Raw genomic sequence first — 23,432 nt, 5'->3', positions numbered from 1 at the left:
GGGGAGAACAGTATTCCATTGAGCTGCGGATGAAAGCCTTGTATGTGGTGAGGAGCTCAGGTGTGCCGAGGAAGGACTTCGCACGACGGAGGATGCCCAGTCGGCGACTGGCTTTGGAGGCCAGCTTGGAAATGTGGTTTTCCCAAGAAAGATCATGGCAGATAGTGAGACCCAAAAGCTTGAGTGACAGAACTTCTTGGAGAGGATTGTTGAGAAAGTAGATGGGAGGGTTGTCCAGTCGATCTTTTCGGAGAGACATAGTAAGAGAGTGAGATTTGGCAGGATTGAAAGACATGTTCCACTTGTTTGACCAGTCTGTGATTTTGTCCAGGTCTTCAGAGAGTGAGGAGGCTGCAGACTGCCTATCTGAGGGAAGAGGAATGGAGCGGCAGAGAGTGGAGTCATCAGCAAAGAGATAGAGAGGATTTTCCAGAGAGTCAGAGAGATCATTGATAAAGACCAGAAAAAGCACAGGGCCCAGCACACTTCCTTGGGGAACTCCAGCCTGAACAGGAAGGGGAGATGAGAGAAATCCATTCAGGGCCACACGTTGACTACGACCAGAGAGGAAGTCCGCAAGCCATGCATGGAGATTTCCATGGATACCATATAGTCTAGTAGGAAGACTAGGTCCCCCTGCACCCCCCGGAGATATACTTCTAATCAGTGTTTCTAGATTGGAAAAAATGTGTAGAAAATGACTAGCTATGGCCCCAAGCTGAAAAAATGTCCCACATACCATTTTTATGCAAATTACTGCTGCAAATTTTATGCAAAATTATGCAAATTTTATGCAAATTTTTGATGAGGAGTAGAGTTGAGGGGTCTTTGAGGGCTTCATCGAGGTGCTCTCGGTTGCAAGACTGGGTCATTCTGAGAAGCACAGCAGGGTCAGAGATCATGATGTTCTCCTCCTCAGTGAATCTCTCCATCAACAGCCTCTCCATTGCCTCACACACTGTTTTGAGGCAAAAGAGGGACTTTGCGTAGGCCTTTCCACTGAGAACACCTTTGAGAGATCCACTTGTTACTAGTTGTGCCTCAAAGAGAATCTCTGCATATCCAGAACCACGCATCTTGTGTCCAGTGAGCATCCCGATGTAGTTCATGGATGTGTGGAAGGGTCCAATCGTTACTACATGACTAGCAAATTCATTTGGCCAGCGCCAGATGATGGGAAGGGCTTTCATGCAGACACCCAGATCAAATGTATTCAGGACCCATCTCTGACCCACCTCAGCAGTTGCTGCCTCGGAACGCTTCAGTAGCTCACGAACAACTGCGTTGTCTGTGATCGGTTGGTGGATAGGCGTGCAGTAGTCGACTGTTGATTTGCTGGGTGGGGGAGAACCAGTTGCAGAGGTGAAACCCCCTAGCCCAGGCACAGGCTGCAGGCCATTGCCATGCCATGCAGGCACCAGGCACAGACCGATCACAGACAACGCAGTTGTTCGTGAGCTACTGAAGCGTTCCGAGGCAGCAACTGCTGAGGTGGGTCAGAGATGGGTCCTGAATACATTTGATCTGGGTGTCTGCATGAAAGCCCTTCCCATCATCTGGCGCTGGCCAAATGAATTTGCTAGTCATGTAGTAACGATTGGACCCTTCCACACATCCATGAACTGCATCGGGATGCTCACTGGACACAAGATGCGTGGTTCTGGATATGCAGAGATTCTCTTTGAGGCACAACTAGTAACAAGTGGATCTCTCAAAGGTGTTCTCAGTGGAAAGGCCTACGCAAAGTCCCTCTTTTGCCTCAAAACAGTGTGTGAGGCAATGGAGAGGCTGTTGATGGAGAGATTCACTGAGGAGGAGAACATCATGATCTCTGACCCTGCTGTGCTTCTCAGAATGACCCAGTCTTGCAACCGAGAGCACCTCGATGAAGCCCTCAAAGACCCCTCAACTCTACTCCTCATCAAAAATTTGCATAAAATTTGCATAATTTTGCATAAAATTTGCAGCAGTAATTTGCATAAAAATGGTATGTGGGACATTTTTTCAGCTTGGGGCCATAGCTAGTCATTTTCTACACATTTTTTCCAATCTAGAAACACTGATTAGAAGTATATCTCCGGGGGGTGCAGGGGGACCTAGTCTTCCTACTAGACTAATAGGAGGAGAGTTTGGTGAGCAGAGCTGGGTGCCAGACCGTATCAAAGGCCCTTGATATGTCAAGGGAGACAGCTCTGATTTCCTGTTTGGCATTCAGGACCTCCATCCATTGTTGAGACAGCAGAAGCAGCATGTCCAGAGTAGAGTGACCTGGTCTGAAACCAAATTGATGATCAGAGATCAAGCCATTGGAGAAGAGGAAAGATTTCATATCCGAAGCTGCTCTACGTTCATTACCCATGTCTCACTCTGATAAATCATAACACTTCTCACACATGCAGCAAACACCTTTCCCTTCAGCTTCAATGACACTCCCCTCCTCGTCAGCGCGCCACTCAGTTCCCGAAACTTCTTCCATGCACATCTCACTCGAGCAATCGTTGCCGAGTCTGATCCACCTTCTCCGTTCAGCATGTCTCCAAGGTAACAAAATGTTTTCACACCTTCCAGCTTCACACCATCTCCAAGATCCAACTCAACATTTCCTCCATCTGCAGCTCCCCCTGTGCACACCTTACACTTGAATGTAGCTGCCACACTGGTTAATGACCCTCTCAAACCACTACATTTTTGATGAACCCACTCAGCGCACATTGTACATTGAATGGAATTCACTCCGACACCCTTCCTACACACAGCACACGGCCACTTCCCAGTTCTTTCCACCTCACCACATGCTTTACCACTTGCCATCACCTTCGTTTTTCCGATATTCACCTTCAGACCTTTTGTCTCCATACATTCCTTCCACTTGTTCATCTTCTCCTTCAGTCCATCCATACTTTCTGCAATCAACACCAGATCATCTGCATACAACAACTCCCACAGTAAACCCTCCTTTACGTTCTGAGCCAGCACCTCCATCACAGCTACAAATAGTAGTGGACTTAGTACCGACCCCTGATGCACTCCCACCTTCACCTCAAACTCACCACTGTTCCCGTCCTTCGTCCTTACAGCTGTGCGCGTGTCGTGGGCAGGGCATGGGGGGCCATGGGGGGCACCACGTGACCCAGGGCACCTGAGAAATATATATTTTATTGTGTCTTCCTTTTACTTGCTTCAAAAAAGCTAGATTCAATGCAAAACATGTTGTTTCACGGCTCGGTCAAATCCAACCTTGCAGACGTTTTTTCAGCATCTTCTAAAGGGAGAAAGTTATGGGAATAGTTGTAAGTTAACTTCGAACAGGGGATGATGTAAGATGTATCCTTTGATTTGTTCCTTTGATTTGTATGTGCTTTACTGCCAAATGTAAACCCCATTGAACTTTATTATGGGAATGCATCCCTGGTCCTTGTAAAAGCCCAGCTTGTTGGGAAAAATAGCCTGAGAACTATCTTATTTTCACACATCTGTGCTTTTAAACTTAATCTCTCTTGTCTGAGGTCATTACTTCAGCGGAGGCTTTTTTAGGCTTTGTTCGATTATATAAAGCTGGGGTGGGGAACCTCCGGCCTCCGGGCCGTATACGGCCCGCGAGACCGTTTGATCCGGCCCGCGAGGCAATTCATCTATCTATAAAAAAAAAAATTTTTTTTTTTTTTTTGTATACAAGATCGAGGCTCGTGAAAGAGCGAACATTAATCACACAGAAAGACAAACTGACACATAAAACATATAACATCGGGAGCAGTAGACAAGATGGGGAGAGAGGGGGAAGGACACAAACACAACATTTGAGAGCAGGGACCGAGAGACATGGAGACATCGAGAGATCTGTGAGAGGGAAAGGGCGTTGGGGGTGGCATGGGAAGGGGGGGCATGGGAATGGGGGTGGGAGAGGTATAAAACATATGGACACTGCCAGGACTTCCAGGAAAGAAGTTGGAATTTCAAACAAGGTGGATCTGGGGTGAATTAGCGGGGGTAGAAAAGATCAAGGTTTTGGATGGGGGAAGATAAGAGATGGTGCTGAACAACTGTTTTAAAGACCTGGAGGGAGGAGTGGGATTGAAGGGAGTGAGGGAGTTTGTTCCAGAGGCCGGGGAAAAGAGGAATGAAAGAGTGAAGGTGAGCAGACAGCCGAGATTTCGGCAGTTTAACCATCAGAGGGTTGCTGGCAGATCTTGTGCGACCTGTAGGAATATTTGGGGGACAGAGCACAGAGAGAGCTGGGGGTGCAAGGCCGGAGAGGAGTCGGTAGAAGACAGAAAGACCACCTACCTGCCTGCGGTGAGTGAGTGAAAGGCCCTCAGAGATAGCTTCATCACGGGAGATTCCAATAATTCTGAAAGCTTTGGTTTCAACAGCGTGAAGCCGAGCTAGGTGTGAGGCAGGAGCACCGGCCCATAGGGGAGAGCAGTATTCCATTGAGCTGCGGATGAAAGCCTTGTATGTGGTGAGGAGCTCAGGTGTGCCGAGGAAGGACTTCGCACGACGGAGGATGCCCAGTCGGCGACTGGCTTTGGAGGCCAGCTTGGAAATGTGGTTTTCCCAAGAAAGATCATGGCAGATAGTGAGACCCAAAAGCTTGAGCGACAGAACTTCTTGGAGAGGATTGTTGAGAAAGTAGATGGGAGGGTTGTCCAGTCGATCTTTTCGGAGAGACATAGTAAGAGTGTGATATTTGTCCTCCCTTTGCTCGAGTTCTACAAACTGTATGTACGTGCTGAGGATTTTCCCATTCTGAGGAGACATGCACTGAAGTTTGCATCACTGTTTGGGACGGACAACCTACAGCTGTGAGCAGTTCTTTTCAAAACTGACTCTTGCAAAGACTCGGTTTTGCTCAAGACTGACTGACCCAAACCTGCAAAACCAGCTGCGAGTAGCATCATCATCACTACCACCTGACACCAAACGCCTCGCCAAAGAGAAACAGTTCCAGCCATCGCATTAGGTGAGTCCGATAATGTATTCAATAATTTAGCATGGCCCTCGAAGGATGTTCTAAAAATCGAAGTGGCCCTCGACAGGAAAAAGGTTCCCCACCCCTGATATATAGGATCTTGTGTCAGAATGATTTGAGTGCGGCTTGGCCTTGCAGGTCTGGTGTGGCAAGGCCTTGTGATTTCAAGACGTGCTCCGCAATATTGTGTTTGCTCGATTTTGTATTAAACCACATTTTGCTGCTTCAAGGTGCTTCTTCTTGAGTTCCAAAGGGGGGGGACAACCCGTCACGTGCTCTTTTGGACATTGCCATCACTACTCTGATCAACCATTCCTCCACTCCTAAACAGCTGTTCACCACTCCTAGTGGTGAACAGCTGTCTTGAAACCCTGGAGGGAAGAATCAGACTGAACAGATTGGGGAAGTTGGTTACGTAGGTGAGAGAAAAGAGGAACAAATGAGTGGAGGTGAGCAATGAGCCTGGATTTTTGGAGTTTAACAAGAACTGGTTTACTGGCAGATTGTGTGTGCCCTGCAGAAACCTGGGAGGAGCAGAGCCAAAAGAGGGCAGAGGCTGCAAGACCAAAAAGGAGGTGGTAGAATACAAAGAGGCCAACAACCTGTCTGCAATGAGAAAATAATAGGCCTAACCACTCAGCTTTGTCATGGGAGGTCCGACTCATTTTGAGATCCTTGCTTTCCATGGCATCAAGAAGGGCAAGGTGTGAGGCAGGTGTGCCAGCGCAAAGGGGAGAGCAGTGCTCCATTAAGTTGCAAACGGAGGACTTGTATGTTGTCAAAAGTTCAAACTGGCCAGGAAAAGACCTTGGACGACAAAGGATGCCCAGTCAGCAGCTTGCTTTCGAGGGCATCTTGGAAATGTGCTCCGCCCAAGAAAGGTCATGGTTGCAGATGAAGCCCAGGTGAAGTCACTCAAAGTTTGAGTGACTTAACCTCTTGAAGTGGTTTGTTTAGGAAGTAGATGGGATAGTTTGCCAGATGGTCCTTTCAAATACAGGATGAGTGTGTGGGATTCGCCAGTGTTGAAATACATACTCCAAATGTTGGACTACCTCCTGATTCAATCAAGGTCTACAGAGAGGGAAGAGGATGCTGCCTGCTTGGAAATTATATATGGCAGAGGATGGAATCATCAGTAAAAATATAGGCAAGATCTTACAGGGAATCAGAAAGTTCAATGATGTTGATGAGGAACCAGCCTTGAATGGGAGAGGAGATTAAAGGATCTCGATAAGCGTTACATGCTGAATACTGAAATGGAGGAAGTCAGTAAGCCATGAGAGGAGGTGGCCTTTGATGCCAAAAGCAGAGAGATTTGAGATCAAGCTGGGGTGCCAGACTATCAAATGTTCAAGATATGTTCAGAGAGTAGAACTACTCTCATGTATGATTGACTGAGAGCTTCCATCAATTTCTTGGAGCATAGAAGCAGCATCTCCAAGGTTGAATGGTTGGGTCTGAAACCGAACTGATGATCTGAGATCAGGCTGTTTAAAAAAAAAAACTTGGGCTAAAGCACACACACACACACACAACACACACACACACACACACACACACACACACACACACACACACACACACACACACACACACACACACACACACACACACACACACACACGACAAACACACTTAACCACTGAGCTTGTGGGAGCTGACCCAGAGAGAATGATCGAGTGAACAGAGCAGAAGAGCAGGGTTTTTTTTGCCAGCACTGATGCTGTCTGGGTCTGTTACAGAATCGGAGTTGAGGTTTGCCAGAAATATCTCCACCCCCAGTGGGAAAGGCACATTTTCCAGGAGTCGTTGGTTACAAGAGCGTAGGGTAGGTATCGGGAGTTGGGCAGGCAGGATTTGGAAGCAAACACAGAATTGAGGCATACATCCTTCTCACGAGCATTTGACTGTGGTGTTATTTAAAGTGAGTTAGGGGATGGAGGGGGAACATATTCCAGAGAGAGACTTAACAATGTGCCCCTAGGTCTTTGAAGAAGGAGGCAGGTTTGAGAGTTCAGTCTTGAGATTGGCCAGATGTTGTTTTCTGGCCTTCCTGAGAGTGGATACACACTTGGTCTGGGCTTTGTGAAATGATCTGAGGTTGTTTTTGTTCAGATGCTAGTCAGAAGGCAACTGCCTCACCCCAGAATTCTACATACCAGGGGTGTTTGGATAGGTTAGATAACTGCAGATGATGTGGTACAAATCTGTACATAAGGGAAAACAGGCTTGTGTAGAATGATTCCCAGCCAGTATTAATATCAAGAGAGGTGGAAATGAAAGTTACTCTTGACATGATGGCAGCTTGCAGTCCCTGCCAGTCAGCTTGGGTAAACTACTAGGCTCTTATGGTCCTGAGGCAGCTCTTTGACAATAGTCAGAGAGATGTTGACTCTCACGAGCACACACCATTAACCTATTGGAGCAGAAGAGGAACAGGCATCATTCGTAGGAAAATTAGTCATTGTCAAGTCCATAAGGGAGGTCAAGCCATTTGGAGAAATCATCAACTTATTTTAACTGGCACACTTATTCCCACATTCTTGTGGGGTTGACTGGGTGAATTGTTTGGCCTAAGTCTTTTACGAACTGACGTTCGACCAAGGTTGGGGCAGGAATTTGGAATTTGGCCATGGTGCCAGCGATAGTTCACCTACTCTAAACGAAAGAACCATTGGGAGAAATCCGGGTCAGAAAGTTCATTTATTGGGTGAGGCCCACGGAGTCACAGAAGTTATTTGCTGCAATGCCGTGGCTTGTTGAAAAGGTACCAACACCCAGCCGATTGGCATCTGTGATAGTTGAAATCGCTGCACACGAGGAAGAGAGTTGGGATGGGTGGTACAAAATGTCCATGCTGACAGAGAGGGAGATATAAAGAGTCATCCCTGCTTGAAAGACGGAGCAGCACACAGACAACATGAGGTGTTTTGCAGAGGGGGAAACGCAGCCAAAGGTATGCCTGGGCATTAGGAGTGGGAGGTGGAAGATGTGTTAAGGTGGGGAATGACTTGATCATGGTGGATGTGTGTATGGGACGTATTTGTTGGGGGAGCTGTTAAAAAATTAAGTCTCGCATCTACAGTCACGTGAAAAAGTAAGTACACCCCATGTAAAGTTTTGACTTTTTCAACATATTTCAACATATTTCAACATATAGCTATTTGATCTTCATTTCAACAATATTGATAGATAAAGGTGATATAATATAACAAATATCATGAAACATTTACATTTTGTAGTCAATTGTATAATTTAAATAAACATAAATGCAAATTTCGCATGTGGAAAAAAAAGTACACCCTTGGCTCTAATAGGTGGTATTGCCCCCTTCGGCAGAAACAACCTCAAGTAGGCGTTTCTTATAACTGTCTACCAGTCTCTGACATTGACTGGGAGAAATTTTTGCCCACTCCTCCATGCAGAATTCTTTCAGCTGTGCGATGTTTGAGGGGTTTCTTGCATGCACAGCTCGTTTCAAATCCCCTCACAACATCTCGATGGGATTTAGATCCGGGCTTTGACTTGGCCATTCCAGAACCCTCCATTTCTTTCTTTTCAGCCATTCCTTGGTGGATTTACTGGTATGTTTAGGATCATTGTCATGTTGCAAGGTCCACCTTCGGTTGAGCTTCAACTTCCTGACAGATGGCCTTACATTATCCTCAAACACCCTCTGGTACAATGAAGAATTAATAGTGGATTCTATGAATGTGAGCTGCCCAGGCCCTGATGCAGCATAGCTGCCCCAAACCATAATATTTCCACCACCATGCTTTACAGTTGGTATCAGGTTATAATATAAAATAACCACATTTAGAGGCCATTTTTCCCCGCAAAGCGGGGGTTGGCCTTTTTCGGGGACCGTGGTTGTTGTTTTTTGGTCCCCTTTTTGAAGCAATGTTTTACAGCCGGATGCCCTTCCTGCCGCCAACCCTTTTTGTCACCTTTTACGACAAGCAGGGAATTACCAGTGAACTGGTACTCAATTAGCTGACCTCGGAAGGATGACAGGCTGAGTCAACCCCCTGGCGTTAATTCAGCGATCGACCGGGATGGTTCCGACCGAGGTTCATGTGGTCAAATGCTGTCTTTGGTTTTTGCCAAACATGTCTTCTGGTACTGTGGCCAAATAGCTCTACCTTAGACTCATCTGTCCAGAGCACATTGTTCCAGAAGTGCTGGTCTTTGCTTAGGTGTTCATTGGCAAACTTTAGTCTTGCCCTGATGTTCTTTCTGGACAGCAAAGGTTTCCTCCTGTTACACGTCCCATGTAGATCAAATTTTTGCAGCCTCTTTCTAATGGTAGACTCGTGCACTTTGACATCAACAGTGGCAAGAGCTACCTGTAGGTCCCGTGATGACATTCTGGGGTTCTTAGAGACTTCTTTCAGCATCTTGCGGTCTGCTCTCGGGCTGAACTTGCTGGGGCGGCCTGGCCTGAACAAGTTGGCAGTTGTTTGGAATCTTCTCCACTTGTAGATGATCTTCCGGACAGTCGAATGATTGATTTCAATTTGTTTGGAGATCTTTTTAAATCCCTTCCCAGACTCGTAGGCATCTATAACCTTCTTTCTGAAGGCCTCAGTGAGCTCTTTTGATCTAGGCATGGTGATGCCGCACACATCAACAACAAAGAGGAAACCAAACTAAATGTCTGAGGTTTAAATAAGACAGGTTCCTCCAAGATCTTCTCTAACGATGTTCTAATCATTTGCACCTGAGCTGGTGCACCTGATTCTAATTTTAGGTATTTGGGATGATCTCGCGAGATCACGGCGAGGTCACGTCTTTTCGAAGCTGTTCCAAGCTCTCACGCTCTCGAAGCTAAGTGATCTTTCACAATCGTGTTTTTGTCGAGACTGTATCTATCTTTCGGTGTGTGTACCTATAGCGTATCTTTTGGAAAATTTTCAGTGCTAATTTTTCGTACATGTATACACAATCGTCGGTTAATGGTATCGAGTATTCTGCAGCCTAGTACTCGTAGGCTTAGACTACCGTACCGTCTCCGACCTTGTGGTTTTGTTTTTCTCTCAGCGATTCATCGAATGCGCTGAAATTATTTTCGTTCTCTGTTTCGTCCCAGTCGTTCACCCCGTACCTCCTTGCTTAATATCTCTACTCACAAAAAAAAAAAAAAAAAAAAAAATTTCCTTCCCAGGTCTTATTCGTTTATTTGTTGTTCTTTTTGTTCGTTCGTTCTTCGTTCGCGATCACGCGGTTAGAAATGTATAATCTCTCCCCTGAACAACTATTTTCCCTCATATATTATAACACCCTTTTCTGCTTTTCCTACAAAAGGATGCTTTCGTCTTGCTCACCAAATCTATTCATTCCAAAAAATATATATAATACCATCTCTTACAGTTCCTCCTTTCTACATTCCCTAAACTATCCAGAACTCCACCCCTCCTCCAGTGTCCTCAAACGTATTTTTGACTCGAAGGTCTCAAACTCATTTTGCAAAAAATGTTCGTTTCCCATGAATCGTACACTTTTCAAAATCCAATCTCACCCCTCCCCTCCAAATCCTCCCCATCACCCATCCCTTTCAAATCTCCCTCCTTGCCCCTTCCCTCCCCTCCCTCCTAAACTCCCCCCACACCCCTCCCCTCCGAGACTCTCCCTCGCTCCTCCCCTCCTAGACTCCCCTCTCACCCCTCCTCCTCAAAGCATCCTCCCTGCTTCTTCCCCCTTCCAACTTTCACCTTCATCTACCCAAACCTTCTGCCTCGCTCTTCCCCCTCCTCAAATAACACCTCACTGTGCCTCACCCAATCTCCATCAAACCTTTTGTCCGCCCCATTCTTCCCTTTCTCCAAGCTATTCTGAAATCTCTGAAATCTCTGACACACCTTCAACAGCTCTCCCTACCTCTTCCTCCTCTTCCACATCTTACCCTACCCCTCCCCCCCCTGTTCTGGACCCGATGCTCCCCCTTCCTCTTCATTAACGGTATGGACCTCAAAGTCTCAAACATCCGGGGCCTTCGCTCAAACTTGACTGACCTCTCCATACAGGTTGCTTCTGACAAACCAGATGTGATCTGCTTAACAGAAACTTTCCCCCTTCATGATGTCTCTGATGCCTTGGTATCTCTCCCAGGTTACTCCCTCCTCCGGTATGATAGACCTGAGCCTCGTCCTGGAGGTGGGGTTGCTATCTTTATAAAAAACTCTTCCTCACTCGCCCTCCACTGCCCTCTCTCCACCTCACCCCCAGGAATACCTTTGGCTACGGCTTCCCCTTCGCTCCCACCTTTTGTTCATATGTGTGTTGTACCGTCTACCAAACAGCGATGACTCCATCTACATCTCACTGTCTGATAATATGGACCAACTTCTATCTACCCATCCCAACTCTCTCTTCCTCATATGTGGTGATTTCAATTGTCACCATGCCAGTTGGCTGGGTGTGGGTACCTCTCTCACCAGCCATGGCTCTTCAGCAAAGGACTTCTGCGACTCACTGGGACTGACACAATCTGTCAATTTCCCGACCCGGATCTCAGTCAACGGAGCATCTTCTCTTCTGGATTTGGTTATGACAAACTTCCCTGAAAATGTCTGCTGCTCTTCTTCTGCTCCAATCGGCTCATCTGATCATGTGCTTGTCAAAGTGGACATCTCTCTGACCATTCTCAGAGAGCCTCCTCAGCGTCGACGAGTCTGGCATTTCACTCAGGCCAACTGGCACGGTCTTCAAGCAGCCATCAATCATCTGGACTGGTCTCCCATCTCTACCGCCTCTGACATCAACTCATCCTGGGAATTCTTTCAAAGTAAATTGCTCTCTCTCATGCACAGATTTATCCCATCTCGTCTTCAGTTGTCATACCCTTCCTCCCGTCCATGGTACACGGAATCTTGAGGTGAGGCTGTTGCCCTGAAACAACTTGCTTTCGTCTCCTGGAAAGCAAATCCAACGGAAGGAAATCTCATTTCCTTTCACAAAGCCCGAAACAAGTGTGTGTCCACCCTCAGGAGAGCCAGGAAACAATATCTCACCGTTCTCAAGACCGAACTCTCTTATGTGTCTCCCTCTTCCAAATCCTGGTGGCGTCTGGTCAAATCTGTTTCTGGTGTTTGTTCCCCCTCCATCCCCTCCCTCACCTCAAACGGCTTAACGGCTGACTCCGCACGTGAAAAAGCTGAATGCCTCAACTCTGTGTTTGCCTCTAAATCTTGTGTCCCAAACCCATCCCTCTCTGTACCCACCGTACCCAGTCGTACCCAGCTGCTCCTGGACTCTGTGTCCTTTCCTCCTGACAAGGTGGAAAAGTTTCTGTCAACCCTCGACTCTGATTCTGCAACTGGTCCTGACGGCATCAGCCCACGGGTCCTAAAATCATGTTCTTCTGCTCTTTCACTCCCTCTTTCTGTTCTCTTCACCCTCTCTTTTGCTCAAGGTCATCTGCCATCTGCTTGGAAATCAGCCAACATCACCGCTTTGCACAAAAAAGGTGCAAAAACAGATCCCAGCAACTACAGACCAATCAGCCTTCTCCCAATTCAAAGTCATGGAATCCATCATTGCTTCAGATATTAAATCTTTCCTCTTCTCCAATGGCTTGATCTCTGATCATCAATTTGGTTTCAGACCTGGTCACTCTACTCTGGACATGCTGCTTCTGCTTTCTCAACAATGGATGGAGGTCCTCAACGCCAAACAGGAAATTAGAGCTGTCTCCCTTGACATTTCACGTGCCTTCGATACGGTCTGGCACCCTGCTCTGCTCACCAAACTCTCCTCCTTTGGTATCCATGGAAATCTCCACGCATGGCTGGCGGACTTCCTCTCTGGTCGTAGTCAACGTGTGGCCCTGAATGGGTTTCTCTCATCTCCTCTTCCTGTTCAGGCTGGAGTTCCCCAAGGTAGTGTTCTGGGCCCTGTGCTTTTTCTGGTCTTCATCAGTGATCTCTCTGACTCTCTTGAAAATCCTCTCTATCTCTTTGCTGACGACTCTACTCTCTGTCGCTCCATTCCTCATCCCTCAGATCGGCAGTCTGCAGCCTCCTCACTCTCTGCAGACCTGGACAAAATCACAGACTGGTCAAACAAGTGGAACATGTCTTTCAATCCTGACAAATCTCACACTCTTACAATGTCTCTCCGAAAGGACCGACTGGACAACCCTCCCATCTACTTTCTCAACAATCCTCTCCAAGAAGTTCTGTCGCTCAAGCTTTTGGGTCTCACTATCTGCCATGATCTTTCTTGGGAAAACCACATTTCCAAGCTGGCCTCCAAAGCCAGTCGCCGACTGGGCATCCTCCGTCGTGCGAAGTCCTTCCTTGGCACACCTGAGCTCCTCACCACATACAAGGCTTTCATCCGCAGCTCAATGGAATACTGTTCCCCCCTCTGGGCTGGTGCTCCTGCCTCACACCTTCCTCGGCTTCACGCTGTTGATTCAGCGATCAACTGCCGGATTCCTGGGCATTAGGAGTGGGAGGTGGAAGATGAATGGTTGGTTGACCACCAACGTCAAGCTGAGTGTTGACGGTAAAAACAACACCGTCAACACTCAGCGCCAAAGCTTTCAGAATCATTGGAATCTCCTGCGATGTAGTCAACTCCGAGGGCCTTTCACTCACTCAACGCAGGCAGGTTGGTGGTCTTTCTGTCTTCTACTGACTCCTCTCCGGCCTTGCTCCCCCAGCTCTCTCTGTGCTCTGTCCCCCCAATATTCCTTCAGGTCGCACAAGATCTGCCTGCAACCCTCTTATGGTTAAACTGCGAAAGTGTAGGCTCTCTGCTCACCTTCACTCTTTCATTCCCCTTTTCTCCCGCCTCTGGAACAAACTCCCCCACTCCCTTCAATCCCACTCCTCCCTCCAGGTCTTTAAAACAGCTGTTCACCACCATCTCTTATCTTCCCCCATCGAAAACCTTGATCTTTTCTACCCCCGGTAATTCACCCCAGAGTCCTTGCAGTGTTCATATGTTTTATTCCTCTCCCACCTTCCCCCAAGTCCTCCCGATGTCCCTGCTCTCAAATGTTGTGTTTGTGTCCTTCCCCCTCTTCCCCCTCCCTTTTGTGTCCTTCCCCCTCTCTCCCCATCTTGTCTGCCGCTCCCCTTGTTTTTTGTGTGTCGGTTTGTCTTTTTGTGTGATTAATGTTAGCTCTTTCACGAGCCTCGATCTTGTATACAAAAAAAAAAAAAAAGAAAGAAGAAAAAAAAAAAGTAGTGATAAATGTAGGGGTGTACTTATTCACGTGCAACGTTTTCTCGATTTTTCCAAGATGGTGCCTTACCACGTGACCGATGACATCATAACTATCATTAAAAATTATACAGGGGGAGGCGCTCCTACCGTCAACATTTCGTGTCTATCGCACAAACAGTTGTAGTGAATTTTTTTTTTCATACTGAGCAGATCAAGCATTGTACTTGTCAAATTATGACGTCATAATGAAGGCACTGATGACATCATCATCAACATACCTTATTCCCCATGGGGAGGACTTGACAATGAGTCTTTGTTCAATTTTTGCATTGAGCGGTTTGGAAGACATAGTGTAACACTTTTCCAAGATGGTGTCCGTACCACGTGACCTATGACGTCATAATTATGAATAAAAAATTATGCAGGTGGAGGCGCTTTTATGGTAAAATTTCGTGTCAATCGAACCAACGGTTGCCAAGAAAATGAATTTTTAAAATGCAGACGCATGTACGCCACACGTACGCATATACGCCACACGTACAAACGTACACAACCGAATGCCTAACCCTACTTTTCGCTTCGCGAGCGCAGGGTAATGAAATCATTTTACATCATGATGGCTGGTGTGATGCCCCACACATCTCGGTCAACATGCCAAGAAATTGTCACGCGAAGCAGGGCACATTTTTTACTGATTTGTATCTCTGTGGGATTATCGAGATGCATATCACATTTAGGAGACTACATCGAAGTCAAATGTGCTTTGTAATTGTGGCTCAAATCTCTGGCCATGCTGTTTATCCCTGATTTATTTTGGGCATGGAGAATTGTGTCCCACTTGATGAAGTTGTGTAGAAAAACAACACATTCACAAAGTATGGAGGAATATATATATATATATATGCAAAGTTAATGTCTATATCTGGCACAACAAGTCATGGTTCCAATGGCACTACACATTGGGCAACCCTTGTACAGTAGTATGGCCAAGGCCCCTTTTGTCCTTTGCTCTATATACATTTGCATAGATTTTCATTTGCATTTGCAATGACCTTAGATTTTCCTGAGTTCAATGATTGAATTTATTACCTAAGCGACCGAAGGTCAGTGGAGGTTATGTTTTCACCCCTGTCTGTCTGTTTATCTGTCTGTGAGCAGGATAACGCAAAAAGTTGTGGACGGATTTGGATGAAACTTGGTGGACATTTTGGGTGTTTGACAAGGACAAATTGATTCGATTTTGGTGAACGTCTTGATCCGGATACAAGAATGTTTTAATTTTTTTCACGTTATTCTTCACCATTGAATGATGGTGTCAAAAAGGATATATAGCATGATATTTCAAGAAGTTGTGGATGGATTATGATAAGACCTGATGGATAAGTTGGGTGGACGATAAGAACAAGCTGATTAGATTTTGGTTAAGGTCTGGGTCCAGATCCGGCCTATCAGTGGGATACAAAATGTTATATTTGACTGATGCTACAAAAATCTCTAAAAAGTAATTTTTTGGTACACGACATCGTTCACATTCTTACTCTGTTGGTGTTTATTTCATTCTTTTTCTTTTTCAGGCAAAGTTGGAGATGATTGTTGGGGTGTCACTCGACAGTATGAAGCTGAAATTGTTTTCGGTTGCTGATGTTGAACTTGCAACAATGAATTGTGACAGCGATCAGCTGGGCAGTTACCCAATAGAGGATGGTTGTCGTATCCATGTAAGATGTTTGCAGATGTCCTTGTGTGAAGGTTTACATTCATGCACAATACAACAGACAACAACAGGCATTTTAAGGCCATTTTCCCTGCAAGAGCGGGGGTGAGCCTTGCAGGCCCCATGCCAATCTTCTCCATTTTGCCCTATTTTCTGCATCTCCCATTGTTATAACCCCCTTGCCCGCATTTCTTCTTCCACCACCTTTAGCCAAGTCTTTCTCGGTCTTTCCCGTCCTATACTTCCTTCTACATTCATTTCCATCATTCTTCTCAACCAGTCACTTTCATCCTTCATCAACACATGACCAAACCATCTCAACCTGTTTTTCTCTTCGCAGCATCCATCACAGGCTCAATTCCCATCATCTTTCGCAATTCATTATTTGTCTTCCTCTCTGTCAACGATACTCCACACATCCACCGAACCATTCACATTTCCACCCTTTCCAGCCTTCGTTGCTGCTCTACATTCATTACCCATGTCTCGCTCCCATAAATCACAACACTTCTCACACATGCATCATACACCTTTCCCTTCAGATTCAACGACACTCCCCTCCTCGTCAGCACGCCACTCAGTTCACGAAACTTCTTCCATGCACATCTCATTCTAGCAACTGTTGCTGAGTCTGATCCAACTTCTCCATTCAACATGTCTCCTAGGTAGCAAAATGTTTTCACACCTTCCAGCTTCAGGCCGTCTCCAAGATCCAACTCAACATTTCCTCCATCTGCAGCTCCCTCTGTGCACACCTTACATTTGAATGTAGCTGCCACACTGGTTAATGACCCTCTCAGACCACTACATTTTTGATGAACCCACTCAGCGCACATTGTACATTGAATGGAGTTCACTCCGACACCCTTCCTGCACACAGCACATGGCCACTTCCCAGTTCTTTGCACCTCACCACACGCTTTACCACTTGCCATCACCTTCGTCTTTCCGATATTCACCTCCAGACCTTTTGTCTCCATACATTCCTTCCACTTGTTCATCTTTTCCTTCAGTCCATCCATACTTTCCGCAATCAACACCAGATCATCTGCATACAACAACTCCCACGGTAAACCCTCCTTTACGTTCTGAGCCAGCACCTCCATCACAGCTACAAATAGTAGTGGACTTAGTACTGACCCCTGATGCACTTCCACCTTCACCTCAAACTCACCACTGTTCCCGTCCTTCGTCCTTACAGCTGTGCGCGCTCTCTCATACATTGCCATCACTACTCTGATCAACCATTCCTCCACTCCTAACTTCCTCAATGCCCATGTCATTACTTCGCGTGGAACCCTATCGAATGCTTTCTCCAGATCAACAAACCCAAGAAACAACTTCTTCCTCTTCTCCATGTACTTCTCCTGCAACTGCCTTACAATAAAAAGCGCGTCTGTCGTTCCTCTTCCTGGCATAAATCCAAACTGCATTTCGTCGATTTTCACTTTCTTCCTTACCTCCTCTCCAACACCCTTTCCAATACCTTCATTCCATGCTCCAATAACTTTATCGCTCGATACGAGCCGCACTCCAGAGGGTCACCTTTCCCCTTGTATAGAGGGACGAGGGTACTCAGTTCCCAAACCACTGGAATGCGGCCTTCTTTCACCACCAGATTACAGATCTCTGTCATCCTCTTCACACCCCAACTTCCTGCTGCCTTCAACATATCTCCTTCAACATATCACACAATGGCTTAGGATAATTAATAGAGGAGCTTGTTTATCTATCACAAAGTACAAGAGGATTGTGGGACGTTGATGCACTTTTACTTTAATTATGTGGGCTTTAGTGGCAAATATTGATTGGCAAATCATGCAATGTAAATGGGATCTGAAACTGTAATCCAACAAAATCATCCATGTACTCAGATGGGGATGCCAAATTGGCCACTCAAACTCACAAACTTGGTAAATAAGCACTTTACTGTTGCAAATCCAAGCTAAAGGCCTTTGCAGATCCTGAAAATGTACTTGTTTACAATAATAAATTGTCTTGTGAAATACTTTAAGAGCAGGGATTGCAGGATACCTTAGCGAGTTTGAATCTCAGTCTGGCTACAAACCATCATCCTGGTGTTTTGTGAGCAGGGTGATTCATTGATGTGCGTGCCGTCCCTTAGATGGACGTTAAACTGGGCGTCCCGTCTGCCGGCATTAGGTGTTGGACATTAAATATCCCACGGTGTTCTTCGTGGAGGGTAGGCGAGCTATCACCACCACGCTGGCCAAATCGCAAATTCCTGCTCTCACTGCATCAGCAGCACAGCTGTGGCCCCAGCAAATGATGCCAACCCGCAGCTATGTGCTGCATATGAAAGAATAAAACTAGAAGAGCAGTTTAAATTTTGACATCTTCCAAATCATTGTGAATCTTATTTTATTTTGTTTTGCCTCTCCTTTGCTTGATTTAATATTTTTGTGTTTTCCAGGTGATAAATGAGGGGGATTTGAAAGCAGGGGAGTTTGAAGATGTTTCCAAGGTACAGTTGTTTCAAATGTCTGAAGAAAACTATGACAAACGCCAAGGTGAGATTTATTGTTGTATTCCTCACTTTCCACTTTACCCCGTTCCTCATACTTGCTGTTTGTTCAGTAATTATTGTCGCGATGTCTGCTTTGATCTTGTAGAATACACAAATTGTATTTCACTGGCCATTTAAAGAGACATTATTACTAGAACTTGCAGAATTATTGGCTTCATCTCTTGTCCTAAATGTCTCCTGCAGCAAAACGTTTGTAGACTTCTTCTTACTTGGCAAAAAAAAAATTTGGCCACATGTTGATCACTCGTGTGTGTCCGTGTCCGTGTCCGTGTCCCCACGTCCGCTCATTTGTACACTACTCACAATAAGTTAGGGATATTGTGGGAGTGAGTTTATTTTGTTTTATAGGGGTTAGGGTTCGGGTATTGAAATCAAGAATGCTGTGTTTTTTCCACACTCATTAATAACCATAAAATTAGGACCAACAACTTTTTTGAACATAAATTAATACACAAAATCAACCACACCGAAGAACCTGCCAATATCCCTAAATTTATTGTGAGTAGTGTACACACTTTTAAACCGATCTTCACAAAACTTTACCAAACGGTGTAGTTTGTCCAACAGAATTGGTGGTTGACCATGGTTGAACGACAGAATTGGTCCAACAGAATCCTATTTATTTTTAGGTCAAAAGGTGAACATAGGCCAAAGGTCAACCACTTTTCTTCAAATTTCTGATATCCTCAATTTTCACCCGATTTACTTGAAATTTGAATAGGATTTACATATCATAGAACTGAATTCAACCACCTACTATTTTTGAGGTCAACATAGGTCACAAGGTGAACATAGGCCAAAGGTCAACCACTTTTTCCAAATTTCTAGAATCCTCAATTTTCATCCGATTGACTTGAAATTTGAATGGGATTTTCATATCAGTTAACTGAAATCAACCAACAACCATTTTAGGTCAACATAGGTCACAAGGTCAACATAAGCCAAAGGTCAACCACTTTTCTTCAAATTTATAAAATCCTCAATTTTCATCCGGTTGACTTGAAATTTGAATAGGATTTTCATATCAGCAAACTGAATTCAACCACCAATTATTTTTGAGGTTAAAAGGATGCTCTACTGAGTGCCATTCTACTTTGTTCTATTTTGCCAAGTGTCGCACTATGAGTGATTCTTCCATTTTTCATTGATCATATCAGCTGTTTGTACATAAAAGCACATAGTGTTTGTACACAAATCACAGGACAAAGATCTCAGTTCTTTGCTGTGAATTATGGAGAAATTAGAAGACTGGATCAACACGTGGTATATGGGATGTTGACCTATGTTCGTTCTGAGTATCATGAGGCCTCATTGAAGATTGAATACTAAACAGGCCAACCGATTTTTTATGATGTATTCGATGAGATGAGTCGATGAGATGAGGACAAGACGTGTTTCCCATTCACACTATATTCTGTTTGTTCTAAGGGGTGTTACCTTATAACTAGGTGAACCAACCCATGGACCCACGGGGAACGCGGACTGCCTTTTAGAAGGAAACTGTGTGATGAAGAAGACAATGTGGAGTTTCCTGATGGAGACACTTCACAAATGAAGCATTTTATTATGTTAAGATATTTTAAAGGAAGAGGAGGAATATTTGTTCACTGAGGTGTTGAGATTGGAATGGTTAAAGAGTGAACGAAAACAAGGAAATAACAGCAGAATGAGTTATTGACATACATACATACATACATACATACATACATAGGGGAAGGCGGGGCAAGTTGAGCCAGTTTTTGTTCTTGGAATGTTAGGACTGAACTTACTGATGATCTTGCACAAATGAGTATCTTGCCTTCTAATTTAATCCTTGGGAAACATTTTGTAGCTAGTTCTTACTTTCTATCCCCACACTGAAAGTCACTGTGACCTTTGAAAAAACGGAGGCCAAATGGCTCAACTTGCCTGCCTGAGGGGTAAGTTGATCCAACCTCTGGGGTAAGTTGTACCACATAGGGGTAAGTTGATCATTGCCCCAAATAAAGATAACTAAAGTAGAAAACCATTGTTTTGCCAGAAAAATATTTAATGTTGTAAAGTTCTACAACACTGAACGAAATGATTGCCTTGTGTTCATGGTTATAGTAATCAGTTACGAACAAATTGAGTCAATCTCATAGAAAAACAAGATTGTCAACTGTGGTAAGAAAAGTCAACTCAATCCACCTGTCTCAGTTTCAAGTCACAATTAAACAAAAAGTATCCCAAATAGTTGATCATTGCCCCAAATAAAGATAACTGAAGTACAAAAATTGGTCTGCCTGAAAAATATTTAATGTACTTGTTACAACACTGAACGAAATATTTACATGTACCTTGTGTTCATGGTTATAATTCAATGTGGCAGCTGGATTGAATTGAAAACAGCTGCCACAGTTTTAAGTCACAATAAAACAAAAGTGTCCCAAATACACCCAGAAAGGCCAACAGTCAGACTGTGGCAATTAAGGCACAATATCTTGCTCATCAATGCCAGCTTCATCATTTGGATCTGGAACTAAAACCAAAACATGTCAGAAATCAAGTCAATTAAGCTGCCAAACTGACAAGTCACAATTGAATACAAGCTGTCCAGAACAACGGGCAGAACTGCCAACGCACTTAGGCTGTGGCAGCTTACGCACGATGTCTTCCAGTTCAAATCCTGCTTCATCCTTTGGGTTTGGAACAAACACTGGGTTGTCAGATCCAACTTTTCCAGCAACCTTCTGCAGGAAGACACCTTCAAACTGAAATTCCTCTCCATTCAGTACATCAACCCGAGCAATGTAATGCACAAATCTTGATTTGCCAGCACATTTGACAACTACAAAGTCACCTTCAATGATATCCATATCACTGTCCACATCCGATTCGTCATCATACTCAACTTCTGAATCACCATCTGTCTCACTGGAACTAGGGGTTTTTGATCTTGGGGGACATGTCTTTTTCCCATTAGCTTTGAACAAGCATCTCTTTGATTTCTTGGCTGATGGCTTCCGTTTGCGATTTTCAGATAGGGCTGCAAGCTCCTGGCGTACTGGGTTGTCAGTCAGAATCTTTGTGCTGCCTTTTTTGCGACCAGCTTTCGTTTTCTTTCTTGCTGTTGCTTTCGGAAATGGGTGAACATCAGATGGTGATACGTATTATTATTATCTCCACCAACATGAGTTGGCAAGTTGAGCCAGACCCTACGGGGCAAGTTGAGCCATGGCTCGATTTGCCCCGTAGGGTCTGCCTCAACTTACCCCAGTCTGAACTTTCTGAGATGTCTCCACATACACACATATTCTATGCATCCATCGTATTAAAGTCTATGACAAGAATGGAGACACATACCTGGACTAACAATTGTCATCTGACATCCATATTATATCTATGCTGCATATGGAAGAAACGTGAACTTACCTGTTTTACACCTTTTTACTTTTATGGCTGAAAATTGGATTTTTCCCTCTGCAACACTGGTTTCTGTTTCAATTTAGAAAACAATATGGCAGAATTTGGAGTTATGCAATGGGGCATCTATAGATGGCGCCACCACAAAGTCTGACTCATTCATAACTGGCTGGGAGGTGGTGGCTCAACTTACCCCTATGCTCAACTTGTCCCGCCTTCCCATACATACATACATACATACATACATACATACATACATACATACATACACACACCTGCTTTTTTTTGAAGTGAAGAGTGAGAAATGAAATATAAAGTTGAGGAGTGTGACAGGAGAACACCGGATAAAGAAAGCCGAATGAAGGACATGTTAGATCAAATAAAGATTGGGCAAGATTGCTAGCTGAGGCCTTGGGGTGTAGGCCTGACATCACAAGGACACAATTCACCAATAATATTACCTCACAAGAAGGTACAATTAATACACAGAAATTAGATGAAAGCGCAGTCAACAAGAGAGCGATTAAACGATAAAACAAAGATGTGACATATCCAATCCTGAAACCAAGCTTTGATAACCTTCAAGGAGGCCTTTATTAAGCAACGTCCAACACACTCAGACCAGGAACCAAAAGTCAAGCAAACCAACGGTTGTCAGTCAAACCAACAGAACCTAGCAGCTGGCTCACTGCCACAACAGAATGGAGCTGCTTAATTAAAAAAAAAAAGCAAGATCGAAAGTCTAATATCGGCGTAGCCAGGCTTGTTTGATACTTTAGTGGAAGAGGACAGTATGACCTGGGTGGGTATACCAGTTAGCAAATAATGTAAGTACCAGCATATAACACCCGTCGCTTCGCTGGCGGGACATAGTCATAGTTTTTAGGGTGACATCGTCACAATTTCGGTCTTCGAGGCCGGCCGATAGGCACAGTGTGACCAGAAGGGACGAGGTTCTCCTGACCACGTGGCCCTCGACTTGGTGGGGTTTGTCCGCACAATGTGGGCGCTTCCAGGATGAACTTTAGCCGGGGAGCGTTTGGGCGCCCCGGTCTGATACTGCCGCCCACGCGCAGAACAACGTGTGAGTGCACGTGGGTCCCGGCGGTCCCACTGGCCTAGCGCTACCATGTTTAGACAGCGAACTCCGTCCCCGGGCACCGGCACCTACTCCCGGAAGTTTGAGAGAATAGCGGCGCCGGGCACGGTAGGACACCCGCGGAGCCCCGGCGGACCAGGGACGCGCGAGCCTACGCGTTAGCGTGCTACGGCGGAATCAACGGCTTCGGCCACGGCCGGGCCGATATTCGGCCCGGTCGCACCGGAAATGAACTGGTTCGACGCCCGCGCTGGAGAGGTCGCGGGCGACTGAGATGTATTAACAAATTAATTAATTAATTTGAGACGTCCGATTTCTAGTGTTTGGAAATTTGGAAGAGCTTGACCCTAGCCTTTCCCTTGCGAGGGCAAGGAGGAACTTAACACTTGACACTTAAGCTTAGTTTGAAGTACCCCCTGCAGCGCTCACGGTGGGATGGCAGGGCAACCCGAAGGGACGAGGTTCTCCTGACCACGTGGCCCTCGATCTGGGAAGCGAGAGGCGTTCCATTAGTGGACGCGCCCCTCACGCCTGACTTTTG

The 23,432-nt window shown here is 45.4% G+C and overlaps 1 protein-coding gene across 2 annotated transcripts in view; it reads left to right on the top strand.

Annotated features, from left to right (window-relative positions):
* TBCB (tubulin folding cofactor B) overlaps positions 1-23,432 on the top strand; it is a 38,939-nt gene that overhangs the window by 3,842 nt on the left and 11,665 nt on the right. For both annotated transcript variants that reach the window (XM_068130817.2, XM_068130816.2), the window contains exons 2-3: positions 15,721-15,864; positions 18,295-18,391. In XM_068130817.2, the coding sequence (XP_067986918.2) occupies positions 15,733-15,864; positions 18,295-18,391 (229 nt within the window). In that variant the 5' untranslated portion in view covers positions 15,721-15,732. The remainder of the gene's footprint in view (positions 1-15,720; positions 15,865-18,294; positions 18,392-23,432) is intronic.

Source organism: Myxine glutinosa, chromosome 11, assembly GCF_964187855.1.
Source record: "Myxine glutinosa chromosome 11, kmMyxGlut1.1, whole genome shotgun sequence".
Lineage (NCBI taxonomy): Eukaryota > Metazoa > Chordata > Myxini > Myxiniformes > Myxinidae > Myxine > Myxine glutinosa.
This window is presented reverse-complemented; position numbering and strand designations above follow the sequence as displayed.